Source organism: Panicum virgatum, chromosome 1N (assembly GCF_016808335.1).
Source record: "Panicum virgatum strain AP13 chromosome 1N, P.virgatum_v5, whole genome shotgun sequence".
NCBI classification, from domain to species: domain Eukaryota; kingdom Viridiplantae; phylum Streptophyta; class Magnoliopsida; order Poales; family Poaceae; genus Panicum; species Panicum virgatum.
In genome coordinates this window covers 66,060,698-66,076,352 of record NC_053145.1, presented here as the reverse complement: position 1 = coordinate 66,076,352, position 15,655 = coordinate 66,060,698, and the positions used below count along the sequence as shown (strand labels likewise).

Below are 15,655 nucleotides of genomic sequence, written 5' to 3'. Positions count from 1 at the left end.
TAATCTGCTATATATGTGTGTGCTTCTTGGTTCGTTGACTTTAAAATTTTTTGACAAGAAAAAAAGAAAATAAATCAATCAACTGACATATCTGGTGCAAAAGCTTTTGGCAAATTCTATATGCATGAAGAATTGTTGTCAAGGACTTCAATCACTTGTCACTTCTATCCTCATGGGTCATGGTGCTCAAATTTGTAGCAATAAACAATTGCATGGAGTTTATTCTATAGGATGACGATCTATATCATGTCAAAGAAAGGTTCAGCTCATGGTTCTCAATGGTAATAATTCATATATAGGGCAAAGACAAAACATGTTTCAAGCCATCATGTGAAAGCTTGGCTAGAGGCTCCAGTGTAATTTTGTTTGTTGTAACTCTTCCTATTTTATTTAATATATATCCAGTAGGGGAACTCTCCCCTCCTGTTTCATCATTTTTTTTTACTTGTTCAATCAATTGGAACAACAACTCAGACATGGAGCAGCGCAGCCACAAGTTAGGCAGTTAGTAATAATAATACCTGACTGCTTCAGAGTTCTCGCGCAAGAGCTAGCAGACGATTAAAGATCGTGTCAAAGGAGAACAAAAAGATTTCCGAGCTACGAGTAGGCACTGTGTTTAACAAATCAAGGTAAAGTACAAATAAACTATATATATATATGTATGCTTTTTATGCTAGATCTCTGTATGTACAAAAACAAAAGGATGATGCATGTCTTGTTACCTGAAGCATACGTACGTTGTTTAGTGTCAAGATTAAGAAACTTTGTGCCACAAGATTCCCGTACATAGCTAGTACCTTTCGTCAGATTAACTAATAATAATATAAGCCTACCTTGGCAGCCCTACATTTGGCAACCTTAACTAGCTAGGCAGATATTTACTAATAATACTCATATTATATTAGTACACAGGATCCTTCGGTTCACAATGTAATATAGCTAGTGATTTATAACTTTCCTTTAGGAAATTTTGTATCCTTGCTGCGAAGATCAGCTTAACACATCACTCGAATTTGCATCTGGTACGGTGCCGCGTGAGAATAATCTTCGGATGCATATACATGCATCAAGGTGCTAGTATTTGAGATCCAGACTAAACCCGCATCAAACTATTTTTTATTGAACATGCTATCATAAAAACCACTCCAAATCACCCCATCATGTGAAAACCAAACCGCACCACCCCCTCAAACGTAGGGAGGAAGGTGGAGACCTACAAGTAGTGCAAGAGTGTGCTGGTGGTGGTACTTTTAATTGATAACGCTATTGATGGCTAAGACGATGAGTACGATTAGTTAAGCAAGCAGGAGGACGCGCACAACAGCCGTTCGACGCTATTAGTGTCCCAAACCAAACCAAACCGTCCTGTTGTGAAACCAAACCAAACCTAATTGATTGCTAAAGCAACCATTTTCCAAGGACCAATGAAAAATGTAAACCGCTGCAACCCATTAGCAGCTTGAGTAACATGCATGAACCTGAAGTTTAGAGGACCTGGGATTGATGACTCTCGAGATCTTGCGTGGTCCATGACAGCAAATAAATGTGGCATGACATTTGCGAAGTACAACAAAGGCACGTACCCAATGCAATGCAAATAAATTAAAGATGATGATCCGGTCATGCCTCCACTCTAAAGAAGAAAACTAAAGGAACCAAACAAAAGCTAACTACAACCAATTAAACTAAGCTGTTTTTTAATAAAGCATTGCCCACTAATAATATACTTAAGTTAGTGGCACATCTCCCAGAGATGGATAACCTAAGCTTTGTCAAACACTGATGGGGTGGTGTGCAGCATGACACATCTAACCTAGCCCAACCAAAGTGATTGGTACTAAATTGTATATTAAATCGAAGAAGAATATATACTACTACACCTAATACGAACTGAACTCGTTGCAGCAACTAAAACACACACAGCTTTCGTGCTCTAGCACTAGTCCAGCTAGCACACACTGATATGATGATGTTAAAATGCGGAGTACTAATAAATAAACCAAAACAGGAGTACAAATTAAAATGTGGCAAATAATGATAACCAACCAGAGGACGTTGGTGAAGAACACACACCATAATGTTGCCCGTGAGGACAATGCAAGATCCAAACGGCCAAATACTTGGGAATCGAAAGCTGGTGCAGTTAGCAGGTTCAGTATAGAAATACGTGGCGTGTATAGGCATACATGTGAGTAGGACCGGCTGGGGCAATTATCTAAGCTAGTTACATGGTGTCTGGTGCTTGTTCCCTTCCCCGCACCAAGAATAGATCGAGCATCTCGCTGCCCCAATAATTGCGTCCTTGATCATTGCGTTAGTTGTCACGATTCCTGTGCTTCATCACACGCTGACCTTAAGTCTTCAACATTATAATACTCCTAACCGCATTACTATACCAGTTGCAACAGCATTGTATTGTTATTCCTTGGATATGGATTTGTTTTGGGCAACACGTGTCGACCTCACAGGTCCCCCAAACAAGCTTCGTTCTATACAATTATTATTAAACAAGTCCAGCTACAAGGCAACCAACTGCTTATACCATACGAACAGCATGACAGAGCAACAGACAACAAAGGTGAATCCAGTGTTCCAGTTCCTCTAGTTACAGCAACAGTGCAAAGAGTCCATCCAACACACGCTGTGTGATCGTTATACAGTGCAGAATTCGCGACACCAGGATCAACATACTTTGCATTCAGGAAAGTGAGTTCACAAAGGTATAATATACTGCATCGTAAGTCGACCGGTACATCAATTTCCAGCATGTTCTTCAACACACCAAGCCAACATACGGTTTCCTCGGGGATGCTTCTACCTGGTCAAGTAATAAACCAGCAGAAAAAGCGCAACGAATGATGCGACCAGGGTTCCCATCCTCCGACTTGATTTGGTCTTGAACACCTGTATCATGTTCATTTAGACATGAATCGTCTTATAATACAAGGGCCGGATGGACAACATATTATTTGTTTCCCTTGTCGCTTACCATCTTGAATTTGTCTACAGTTCCAGAGAGAAAACCCCTTGATGTATCCATATCATTCCCCTGAATCAGGCATGATGGTAAGGGAGTAGGCATAGTAGATTCAGATCTTACAGCAACAACAAAAAAAAAAGGTTGAATGCAAATACCATTCGGTCTAGCATTCTGTTATGAGTCTCCACCTCCTCATGGATGTCACCTGACAGCTACAAGCAGGTAAACAAACTTCAATACCCAACGGATATAATTGTCTACAGACCTATCCAGATTGACAAATGCAGAAAAGATTCCTGAAGCAAGAGTAACCAAAACAAGCTCAACATAGTCAAATGGAAGGGATGCTAGAAATTCATAGATTTGAGCAAATCACCATAAACTGTGAAGACACTACTATTAATCATATTTGTTCATTTGGAGCGGCCCAGATATTAGACATATGTAGCTCCTAATGTTGGGCACGTCTACTCTGGCATTATATAAGCAACATTCAGAGAGACAAGACCACGGTTACAGCACAATTATGAATATCATAGGGCCAATCAAATATCCAGATAGCACTAATGCAGCCACCAATGTCATTGCAAGGACCATCAGTCAGATTCCTTCTTGGTAAATTGAAGTATAAAACTGATGCACGAAAGTTATGCTGAACTACTTTTCAATATTTCAAAACAAAATGGTCCAGGGAGGCACATGGTTGACAGCGTGACATGACTCAGTGATGAGTCCCATATCTACACTACTATCTACCAAAGTTTCAGTGCAGAAAGGGACTAATTTAATATAATACTAAATTGTCTTAAGATACATATTTTAAGATCTTATCTATGCAAGACAGCTTGAACTGGTGCATGAAATATAAGTGAATTGCGAAGATTGTTCCTTCACACAAAATCAATGGAATTAGAACATTAGAATTAAAGTGGCGCAATACCCGCTTAAGAATGCTGACACGATCCTGCAGTCCATCAATAGCTCGATCATTTTCATGTTCATCTATCTCATGGGAAGAATAGGATGTTGCTCGGATTCCACCCTCCTCAATGCCATCGAAGAGAGAAGTTCTGTTGCTTCGGTAGCTGCAAAAGGTGCAGAAAATAGTGCTATAAGAATTGATACAGAATTGATCGGTCATAGATGCAAACATAATTTGTAAAGCCAAAGAGGGGTTCAGAATATGCACATCAGCACATGCAAATTAAAATTTCCAAAAGGAATTTCATCTTGTCACAATGGAACATTTAACATAGGATGTAGATATAAAAATAGAATCACACATTATTACTAGCATGAAAGGATTTAGAAATATGTTGAAGAAGGAACTAACATTTCTATGTTTTCAACTTCGCAAGTTCAAAGATTATGAGCACATGATCACCTAGGTACATGTATCAAATCTAGGAATAAGGAAACAAAGGCGTATGCTTACGCATTTGATGAAGTAGCTGAACAAATATGTTGAAATAATTAAAACTATAAGCATATAAACTGAGAGAAACATATATGCTTCCCTACAGGGTCCATACTTCTGAATTTTATCTCTAACTTTGACAAAGGTCAGATCAGCTAAAAAATAATCAATATCACAATGTTGTTATAACTTATAAAACATATCTGACCCATAAATTGGACACGAGGTACTTGCGTACTTTGATATGAAAAAACAAACAACATTTCTATAGGCCCATAACACAAAACAAGTCGAATCATTGTCTGCTGAAATATTTAGTACAACATAAAACTACTATAAACTAGTGCAAAATGAGGAAAAGGAAGCAGAATAAGAACTAGGGCTATGTAACAATGCAGTCAGTTGGCCACCAACCATTCCTAAATGATCCAGAAACTGATGCTCATGTGAGCATGAATATATCTGTTCAATTCATCAAACAAAACAAATGTCCACTAGTTGCCACAAACTTAATCCACAAACCGAATACCAAAATTTCAACATTGCAATTTAGCTATATTGCTCCAACAGATCCTTTTCATCCCCTTCCTCTCGTGGATTATTTGTAAAGATGCAGGATTATGCACAATTGAGAAGCTTAGGAAGCTTGGGATAGAGATAGAGAGGGACAGAGAGAAAGTTGAACAGAAAGAGTTTTGACCATGACACGGTGAGAGTCTAACATGGCACCTAGTGTTTTTACCACCCTATAATCATTTCTAAAACAATGTATGATTTGAACTATTTTTACTTCCCCACAAGACTGACAGGATATCACTATCTACTCAGTACACCCACTACCACAGTCCACAACCACTTAAGCTTGTAGCAAAGTTTCAAGCTGTCATGACAGAGAAATATCAGCAGGGTTAAACAAAGAAAATCATTAGCTTCAGAATATTAGTCTAGAGTCCAAGTTACAAATACATTGGTCTGTTGGGATAGATAAGCACAGCAAGTCAATAATCATGTGAAAATCAACATCCATTTTGTATAAAGCTGTATTCATGAACCTCTACCAGCAGTACAGATAACTTTAAGATGACAACTTGTCATTGATGATATGCAAGCACACAGACAAATGCGACGGAGCTGAGGAAATGAAACTATCCTATATGAGAATCAATTAGTCTTTGGTGGGAATTCCTCAACCATAACTAAAAAACAACAACAGTAACTGAATTATCTAAATGGGAGGTACCTACACAACAGCACTAATCACTCATCTCAATCCCTAACAAACGCAGTGTACTTATCGCACTAATCACGTGCCGCTCTACCCTACAGCACTTTATGATCCCTACGGTGAGACAGCCACATTGGTTTCTCCTAGCAAATCGCTCGCGCCCGTCGACCCTAAATCCGAATAGCATCTCACAAGATCCAAAGCTCAAACCAATAAATAGGCGGAGAAACTTACCCTCTCGGGTTCATGGCGCTCGTCTCGATTCGAATAGTGCCCCCTGGCTGCAGGAATCAAACCCCAAACCTATCAGAAACGAAGCGCCGAAGATTGCCCCAAAAGCGCGAAAAATAGAGGACAATGGATGTACGACTGTGGCCTGTGGGGGATCCGCGGGGGGAATCCAGGGAGCTCGCCTCTCGGTTGATTCGAGTCGGATCGGCGCGGATTTGGGATTCGCCGCGCTGCGAGAAGCGGAAGCGAAGGAAGGGGAGGAAGAATTAGGGAGGAACACCGAACACCGCGTCGCCGACGTGAGATTACAAGTAGTGGGTCAGGATCCTTGGTCAAAGACACGGGACCCACTACCAGTGACAGGAGCCGGTACTGATAGGTCCCTGTCGGCCGTGAGCACAGGTGGCAGCATCTCGAGAGGGGAGGTGACGTGGGGTGCTTCGATCGGACGGCCGGCGTCGACTCCACGCAATTCCTCCTCCCCCTCCTGTTTCTCTTGCCGACGCGGGATTTTCTTACAGGAGCTGCCGCCGCCGCCGCCGGTGACCGCCTCGCCGCGTGAATCGCACGGAATCGCCGGCGTGAGATGGCGGTCTCCTCCGCGTTCGAGCCCTCCGCGGAGATGGAGCGGTTCCTCTGCGAGCGGCTGCTGGACGCGGACCAGCCCATCGCGGAGCGCTTCCGGGCGCTCTTCTCCCTCCGCAACCTCCGCGGGGACGCCCCGCGCCGCGCCCTCCTCCAAGGTCTCACCTCGCTCCACTGCCTCATCTATGCTACCCCTCAAAGCTTGGTGGTCGGTGTCGGCGGTTAGTGGCGGGCTGTAGGCTCCACTGCACGAGGGTTTGAAGGCTTCGGCAGCTTATGGATTAGTTTCAGCAGCAGATTTTTAGTCCCTAGAGCATTCCCGAACTAATTGAGTATATACAAGGTGGGTTGTAAGTAATTCACTAATATGATTGCAGCACTATTGGTCCTAGGCACTTCGCCGGTTTAGCTCCAAATTTCAGTGGCCTCACGGTCTCTAGTAGTGCTGAGGTGATGAACTGATGATACTACAAAGATTTGATTCAGATAGATTCTTTGCATTATCCATCGAACTGATCTAGACAGGCTGCACTAGCTCACTATCTGCTAGCATTAGTTGTCTAATATTAATTATAACACCAGTTTTAGGTTTAGGCTGAGTTTCAGTGGGTAAAACATCAGCTGACACCTATTTTTTTGGGGGGGATATATCCATAAATTCTGCAAAATTTAGCACTTACCACCTACCTCTTTGTAAGACTTACTAGAAGTATGGCATCTGATATATTTGTTATGTAGAGTGCTTATCAAATTTTTTTTGTATTGTTTCATTGTGTGAGGCTATTTAATAATTATTTCCATGTAGTACATTTAGTTTCCAGAAACTTCTGATACCCTTGGCTTTTTGTCCTTGTTGATGTGTATAGTACTGTGATTTTGTTGTTTACGCCTGTTGTCAACAGTGATCACTTATAGACAATGTCTGCTAGATTTTAATAAAAAGGACGTACCCAGTGCCACGGCTCCCGCACTGTGCGTGGTCTGGGGGAGGTTATTAGCGGGAGGTCTTTCCCACACACCGTGCAATGTGTAGAGACCACCGCTCGAACCTGTGACCTCTCGGTTCACAGGCGGCAAGCACTACCACTTGCACCAGGCCGCCCTTTTGTCTGCTAGATTTTAATGTCTGTCAAAAAAATTTTAGTCAATTACTGAAAAAAGAAAACTGTAAGTGGCACTTCTTTGCTCTTCTAAGAAGTGAAAAGCACATTAAGGGCCTGATTTTTAGCCGTGTAGTTTCAGATTTTTGCAACTTAGTGTTTGAGAGATCAAACTGTAGGGATTAAGAGAACCTGACATATTTTCTACAATGTTCAGCTGCAAGGGATCCTTCTAACTTGCTGACCCATGAGGCTGCATTTGCACTAGGGCAGATGCAGGATGCTGAGGCTATTCCCGCATTAGTGGCAGTTCTCAAAGATCTTTCTCTACATCCAATTGTACGCCATGAGGTAGTAACTGAATTTGAAGTTACATTCTGCTTATGGTGATTGGGTGCCTATGTTGAGCAATTGTATATGTTTATTGATTAGGCTGCCGAAGCTCTTGGAGCTATTGGCCTGGAAAAGAGCATTCCCCTGTTGGAGGAAAGTTTAACAGCTGATCCTGCTGTGGAGATACAAGAAACTTGCGAGCTGGCACTAAGACGGATAGAAGAGCAGAAGAAAGTTAATGGGGCTGAGAGTACGACCACTTCACCGTATCTCTCAGTTGATCCAGCACTGCCTGCGAAACATGGACTTTCAGTAGACCAATTAAGGTATTCCTTTTCAACTTTCAAGGGGTTCTTACATGTGTCGATTGTATTTTATGTACATGGCCTTTCCACTGTCAACTTGGTGGAAATTTTCCAGGGATCTTCTCCTCAATGAGCAAGAAAGTATGTACGAACGTTATGCAGCTCTTTTTGCACTTAGGAATGATGGTGGAGATGTTGCTGTTTCTGCTATTGTTGCAGCTCTAGGCGTCAAAAGTGCTCTTCTACGGCATGAGGTTTCCTTGAAATTTAGCTAATCCTTGTTTGCGTCTCTTTTCTACAATCATGAATCAGGCAACACAGAAAGTATCCTTTAAATTGTTCCATTTTTTTACTCAAAATTATTTCTGAATTCTAAAAGGAATCTGTTTGTTAGTCCATGACTTGTGTTTTAAGGTTCTGATAGTCTAGCTTATTATTTGTCATTTACACTTGAAAATGTGAATTTTAGCATGATCAGCATAATCTGTTGAGATGGAGTTGAGGACAGACCTTACAACCTAGTTTTTCTATGTACGTAGAATGTCAACTGGGTTGTCAGTTGCACCTGTCTTGTTGCGTTAGAAAGGACAAAATGACAACATCCAGTTACAATTTATCAATTTATTGGCACTAGGATCATCATGAAATTTTTCTGCTATATTTATTTAGCAATGGAGTGGAAATCTGGTGTTTCCCTTTTCTTGAAAGATATCAGGGCAGGATACTAGTATTTGTGTTGTGAAACTACTTCATATCTAGTGGGCACGTTGCCTGATTTATCGAGGTCATAATATCATATTCCTTGAATTAAGTAATTTTTTATCTTGTCATTTCAATGCCTTTGGTTTTATCCAATGTAATGCCTTTTTCTCTGTATTCTTCTGCAGGTTGCTTATGTGTTAGGTCAGCTGCAAAATAAAGCCACTTCAGATGCACTTTCTGCAGTCCTGAAGGATGTCTGTGAGCATCCAATGGTCAGGCATGAAGCTGCTGAAGCCCTTGGTTCAATCGCAGGTAATTAACTGCAAGTTTTGGTATAATGCCATTTACCAAGTCCAGTCCATGCATAGACATTGTATAGTTACCTGAGATTGTGGTTTGTTGTGTTGTAGATCAAGAAAGCATTACGCTTTTGAAGGAGTTTGCAAAGGATCCTGAGCCCATAGTTTCGCAGAGCTGTGAAGTAGCTCTCAGTATGCTCGAGTATGAGAGATCAGGGAAGTCCTTCGAGGTACATTACATGCCTAGATAGCCACAAAGAACTATCTGTCAAGTAAGACCTTTCAGGTGAATTTAAACCAATGTTCACTTTCCATGCAGTTTCTCTTCCTTCAGACTCCTCATGCGCTGTAGGAGCTCTCTCCGTTGTTGATGCTACTCAGTCGAGCCACAAGTGCATAGGCTCCTTTTCATCGACGATCACTATTGTTGGGGCGACTAAAAGCTTGGTTAACGTAAATGCACCAGTTATATTTCCATGGGCTTTGATGGCACTCTATCCTGATAGGATTTTCTTTTTCTTTTTGTCAATCGCGGTATGGAGGCTGAAATATTGAGCAGCTGAAGAGAGCAGGAAACAACTATGTAATCTATAGAATAGAAACTTATAAAGTTGGGCAGTTTGCATTTTTCTGCCAATGGTTTGTTTCCCATTTATATACTTGCGATAAAGAAAATGGGGTTGGCACCAATGAGATTCTGCTTGACAACAGATAAATTGTGCGGTCTGCTCCTTTAACGAATGCAGTGGCAACCTCGTAACCATTCATGTAATGGTGCCTCTTGCCTCTTACGAATCTCCAGCGCCGCATTTAGACAGCAAGTACTCGGCATGTTGGTCTGTGATGTTCACATATATTTCCTCTGTTTCAAATTATAAGTCATTTCAAGAATTTTGGAGAGTTAAAGTTTTTCAAGTTTGACCAAATTTATATAATAAGATAATAACATTTATGATACCAATTAAGTATCATTAGATTCTTTGTTAGCTATATTTTCATAGTATACCTATTTGATGTTATAAATATTTGTATTTCTCTCTATAATTTTGGTCAAACTTTGAGATGATTTGACTCTCCAAGATTTTTGAAATGACTTATAATTTGGAACGGAGGGAGTACCATGCTAAGTTTTTTTAGTTTGGGAAAGCCATTGAAGTTGTCAGGGAGCTTCAGAGAGACAGAAGTAAGTTGGAGGCGCTGCAGCCTGCAAGTATGAACCGTCACTGCTGGCACCAAAGAGGTGACAAGGAAAGCTGTATGGTTCCAAACTAAATACAAATGCGCTCTCTCGCTCGATTGCTGATGGGGGTCCTATCTCGTGGAAGATAGATAAGCCATTCATCTTTAAAACTCATGAGGTCTAAATTAGATTCAATATTATCTAAAAATATTTCAACATTTTGACATAATGGATTCAACATCTCTTATAAACTATTTCAACATTTGGATATAATAGATTCAAAATTTATTAAGCCTAGGTCAACATTTTTTTTGAGGGGGGCGGGGGCTTCTCTCCGGACTCCGACGCCGGCGGCAGCGCTCCCCACGGCAGCCAGGCGCGGCGGAGAGGCGGCCGGCCGCGAGGGCGCAACGGCGGCGGCGGTGCAGGGGAGGGCCGCGGGCGGCGCGGAGCACCGGGAGCAGGCGGCGGCGAGCGGAGCCGCCAGGAGCAGAGGTGGCGGCGATGCACGGGGTAGGGGAAGGAGGAGGAGGCCGGGCTAGGGGCGCGGCGGCGCACGGCCGTCGGGGCCGCGGGGCGGCGGCGCAAGGCCGCGGGGAAGCCCCCGGCGATAGGTGGCGGCGGGCAGTGGGAGGGAAGAGGGAGAAGGAAGAAGAAGGTGGGGATTAGAGTTTAGGTGGGATCCAAGGGTTGCAGTTGATTTGCACGAATCTCAAACACTGGAAGATATTAGAAAAAAAAAACTTCCGGAAGATATATAGGTTCCACGATTGTTGATGACCGAAGCAAAAATCCAGGCCCAAAAACAAACACCTGGATTTTGGCCCGGCCGTGTTCAATTCCTATGGCCCATTCGGTTCAATGACCTACCTGAGGCTGAGCTCCTCCTCCGAAGCCCACCAAACCAAACCACCTGTCATGTCTTCCGACGACCTCTTCGAAGGCCTTCCTCCGCCCGCCGCCGCCGTCCCGGCCTCCCTCGCGCCGCCACCGCCTCCCGCGCTGCCCCCGCCGCCGCCGCCGCCGAAGCCCGCGCTGAAGAGCTCCCTCAAGCGGAGCAAGCCCTCCTCCGACACCACCACCTCTCCCCCTCCCGCCCCCGCGGCTGCCGCGCCCGAAGCCAATGGTGAGATCTCTGCAGCTCTGCTCCATCACCTCTTGTGCTTCCCAACCTGGAGCATGCTTTCGTTTCTGCTGCTCCTCCCGTCGCATTGAATTGGAATTGGAAGCCAGAATAGTTTAATTTAATTGGCCACCTTTGAGTTGACCTCAGGTGGAGTAGCACATTAGGATTCAGCAGCAACTGGCCTGTAGGAGGCCTGAATTGCTGGCTGCATAGCTCGATTTACGAGCTGGACCACGCAGAGGATGGGATTTGTTGGAGTACTCCAGTACCCATCTCCCAGTCCCAGGATGAGCTTAATGAGGGCAAAGGGGGTGACATTTGGATGGATGGATAGGTATCTAGTGGCTTGAGATTTTTTTGGTTACTAAGGCAGGCAGAATTGCTTAGTCCTGGATACTACCCTAGGTCTCATGTAAGTCTCAAATCGCGATAACCTCCTAGTTTTGCTTTTGTGCCAGGATAATAACCAGGAGCTTCTTTCTCGCTTTTTAGAGCAAAAATATTGTAGGCGTATGCTAGAGTTACAGATGCACTTAACTCAGCCAGAATGTTCAGGAAAATTGTAGGAATTTGCACTCTGATTGACTTAAGCAGAGGCACCTGCGTGAATTTTGTCATTACCAATTCCCAGATCCTGCTCACTGAGTTTTTTGCTCTGTTACTTGCAAGAAGGCACCTATTAGTGATGCCATTCCTTGTACTTATTCTTTGTTCCTGTATTGGTATATGAAATGTCTGTATGGTCTCTTCTCAACTATTTCTTGTTGTAAGCAGTAGAAAATAAGCAAACTCCTTTTCATGTTTTCTCGCAGTTCCCGAGAAACGTCTTCGGTTCAGAACAACTGTTGATGCTTCAGAAACACAAATACTTGAGGCTATGCAGAAGATAACTTCGCACATAGGGAAACCTTCTAAATTTAGCAAGGCATCAAAATTAGCTCTGCAGCTTATTCAAGCTGGAAGTGTCAAGCCTGGGACAATCAACCACTTCTTTGCCATACTAGAAGCTGCAATGTCTTCCCCAGGAGCATGCAATGAGCCTTCTGTACGAGCAGATTACCACGCACTATTCAGTGCTGCTCAGGATGCGACAGAGGTGAAGTTTCCACTGTCATTAAAACAAATAGTTGTCTAGTTATGCGAAGTCAGTACGTGATGCACTTACAAACTGCGATCAATGTGCAGTTATTCAGCCAACAGCAGAAAAATCAATTCGACATATGGGTGCTGCATGCAGTGGTGGCCAATGATCTTTTCACTGATGACAGTTTTGTGGTCAGTATATTTTTCTGAACACACATGTTGCTTATCTTGTCAATCTAAGTACTATAGTTAAATGTGACTGATGCATTAGATATGCAGTCAGACTAGCCACATATTCCGTTGCCCTATGCATAAACCAAGGGTTACTCATCTGCTTTCATTGTGTAGTTCTCCAAGGCTGTTGGAAAGATCAAAGATGCCATCTCAGCTCTGCCAATGGCAACGGCAGGTGATGACAATGATGAAGCCGCAGCTATTGCAGCTGCAAGCAAAACTGACACGACGACAGATAATAAGGCAGGTGATAGTGTTCCAACTGCACCTTCCAACTCTCTGCCAGATGATGATGCATATGCTGCAGCCTCAGGGTCAGGAGAAGAATCGTCTGATCCTTTTGGTTTAGATGATCTCCTTGCAAACAAGCCAAAGAAGTCTGAGAGAGCTCGAGAGAAGGATATTGCAGCTCTGAATAGAAAAGCAGATGAGGATGATTCAAAGAGATTTCTGAAGTCACAGAGGGAGGCCCTTCTGAAATGTCTAGAAATAGCTGCTCGGCGCTACAGAATTCCATGGTGAGTTATCTGGAAAAAAGAAAAGAATTGCACCATCCATATGCTTAGGGCTTGTTTTTATATTGTTTTATATCATATCTTGCTTGCCAGGACGCAAACTGCCATTGACATCTTCGCGAAGCATGCTTACGACAACGTGAACCGGTTCACACTGCAGCAGCGGGATGCGATCGTGAAGCTGTGGAACTCAATCAAAGAGCAGCAGATCCGACGGAAGCAGGGCAAGTCGGTAAGTGGGAAGCTTGATGTGAATGCCTTCGAGTACCTCCAGGAGAAATACTCCCACGAGAAGATCAGCATCCGTCATGCTGTTGGCGGCGGCGGCGAGCGGCGGGCGACGCAGTGGCTCGGCTAAGTCGGCAAGCTGATGCCTTCTGATCCTGCTACTCTGTGGCGTAGGGGCGTGCCCAATCTAATGTTTGGCCTGCAGAAAACTGTAACATTATTATCTGATTGAACTGAATTCAACAAGGACGGCCATCGCCTGATCCGTTGGCTCCGTGGATTTCGGTGTAGAGTGTGTGATGTATATGTATACGGGGATGACGCGAGAGTTCCTTCGCTTCAGTGACAAGCTTGCGGCCTTGTACTTTGTTTTTCGTATATGAGTTGACATGTCCATTCTCATGATCTCATTCGCATCTGGTTTGTGAGCTGTTGTGACTGAATGTGAAAGCTGTTGTGTTGATCTGGGTGCATCCCCACGAGTTGCGTTGTTGATGGCAAGCATGTGCACGTGTGGGTGATTCTTTTGCATTCTCGATTTCTCATTCAGGCGGCAGGATCGCTTGATTCTTTGCGTCGTCTCCTCGTAACTGCAAGCTTGATTGACTGTTGACAAATGTGCCTGTGCTTGTAAACGTGTGATATTGGCAAGGTAAGCCGTCCTGTGTTTGAATATAAGCAGGGTTTGGTAAGCTGTGTGCCTGTTCACTCCTTGGATTCCAGAGGTTGGTCTGGTTCCCTTTGCGAGGAGCAATGGTGCAGTGACAGTTGAGGCGGCAGTGCGCTGTCGGTGAAGAAAGAAACATCCTAAGCTAGGGCCAGCAGGTTTTCAGTCTCAGTTGCCACATGTAATGCAATTGTTTCGTTTTCTTGACCAGTGTCCCAGAACTGAAACAGTAGTAGTAACTGCCTGGCAAGAGAAACCACTGAAAACTAGTGACGAGCATGCAGAAAACGAGACGAGAGGAACCCGGAGAAGTTGCTTTGAAGAGGCAGAGGCAAGCAAACTGAACTGAAAACCAAGGAAGGGGGGAGCAGTAGAAGAGGCCAAAATGAGATGAGACGAGAAGGTGAAGAGGAGGTAGTAGGAGCTAGTGGTCAAAGCCTCAAAGGCGACGATTAAGCAAGCAAGGCCGCAAGCAATGAAGTAGTACTACTGTACTAGTAGTAGCACAACACAAGGAAGAATCCAGCAGCGGCCGGATCGGAGCGGCGGGCAGGTGGGCGATCTGGCGAGTCAGCAGTCATCGACGAGACGAGTGCGGCCGTTCGGCGCGAAATCATTTGTTTATGCCGCCGGGCACAATCACGCACTGTAGTACGTCGTACGTGCACAATCACCTGCAATTTTTTTATTTTAGATGTTTTGTAAAAAAATTTGTGATGGAATCTTATTAATTTGAAGTACTAAATGAAGTACATTTACAAATTTTTTTGCACAGATGGGTTGTAAATCGCGAGACTAATCTAATGATGCTAATTAATTCATGATTAATTAATAATTAGCGGATGGTTACTGTAGTATCGCTGTTGCAAAATCATGGATTAAGTAGGCTCATTAGATTTGTCTCGCGATTTACAACCCATCAATGTAAAAAGTTTTATAAATAAACTCCATTTAGTACTCTATATATATGTCGAAATATTTAATATGATGTTTTTTTTGTATTTACGGGTTTATGGAGTGGAAATTAAACATGGTCTTTATAAATAAAAGAACCATCACATCGCTATCGATGCATCTCCTCCTTCCTTCAATCCGTCCCGTCCATCCATTTGTAACAATCCACTGAACATTGATGTGATAGCAGTACTCCGGTACCTCACTGGAAGCAACCGGTCCGATCGGTATTCGTAGGTCCGATTGGTGTGAAGTAGCGGACCGTCCGCGGCCACCGACGGACCATCTGCAAGTCAGAATGTTCGGATATCCGAACGTTCTGATATCGTTCTACTGGTAATTCTGAAGGTGCGGAGCATTCGCGTCCCATGTAGAGATCATCCGTAAGTTCGAACATCCGAACGTTCTGATCTGTTCACAGTGGAATTCGACGATCGAACATTCGAATCAAGACGCGGACTGTCCTGACTGTTCTAACCGGTCCAATG

At 43.5% G+C, this 15,655-nt stretch overlaps 3 protein-coding genes across 6 annotated transcripts; 2 read left to right on the top strand and 1 right to left on the bottom strand.

The window, feature by feature from the left end:
- Nucleotides 1–2,472: 2,472 nt before the first annotated feature.
- Nucleotides 2,473–6,183, bottom strand: LOC120657650 (bet1-like SNARE 1-1). Of its 3 annotated transcripts, none has more exons than XM_039936038.1 (6): nt 6,039–6,183; nt 5,860–5,906; nt 3,924–4,068; nt 3,139–3,195; nt 2,993–3,052; nt 2,473–2,907 (listed from the first exon to the last, which is right to left on the bottom strand). In XM_039936038.1, the coding sequence occupies exons 2-6, from the start codon at nt 5,871–5,873 to the stop codon at nt 2,818–2,820; spliced, it is 366 nt and encodes a 121-aa protein (XP_039791972.1). In that variant the 5' UTR covers nt 5,874–5,906; nt 6,039–6,183; the 3' UTR covers nt 2,473–2,817. The 3 variants fall into 3 exon arrangements, with proteins under 3 accessions (XP_039791972.1, XP_039791973.1, XP_039791974.1); XM_039936039.1 differs by having other exon boundaries at nt 5,993–6,158; XM_039936040.1 differs by having other exon boundaries at nt 5,996–6,148.
- Nucleotides 6,184–6,327: 144 nt separating this feature from the next.
- Nucleotides 6,328–9,888, top strand: LOC120657649 (deoxyhypusine hydroxylase-B-like). 2 transcript variants are annotated; one of them, XM_039936035.1, is made up of 7 exons: nt 6,328–6,599; nt 7,759–7,892; nt 7,974–8,200; nt 8,295–8,433; nt 9,067–9,193; nt 9,292–9,410; nt 9,500–9,888. In XM_039936035.1, the coding sequence occupies exons 1-7, from the start codon at nt 6,443–6,445 to the stop codon at nt 9,530–9,532; spliced, it is 936 nt and encodes a 311-aa protein (XP_039791969.1). In that variant the 5' UTR covers nt 6,328–6,442; the 3' UTR covers nt 9,533–9,888. The 2 variants fall into 2 exon arrangements, with proteins under 2 accessions (XP_039791969.1, XP_039791971.1); XM_039936037.1 differs by having other exon boundaries at nt 6,341–6,599; nt 8,358–8,433.
- A 1,359-nt stretch (nt 9,889–11,247) lies between these two features.
- On the top strand, nt 11,248–13,959 carry LOC120657648 (bromodomain-containing protein 3-like). The gene is made up of 5 exons (XM_039936034.1): nt 11,248–11,486; nt 12,299–12,582; nt 12,672–12,761; nt 12,918–13,321; nt 13,412–13,959. Exons 1-5 carry the CDS (start codon nt 11,279–11,281, stop codon nt 13,674–13,676), a joined length of 1,251 nt encoding a protein of 416 aa, XP_039791968.1. The 5' UTR covers nt 11,248–11,278; the 3' UTR covers nt 13,677–13,959.
- The last annotated feature ends 1,696 nt before the right edge of the window (nt 13,960–15,655 follow it).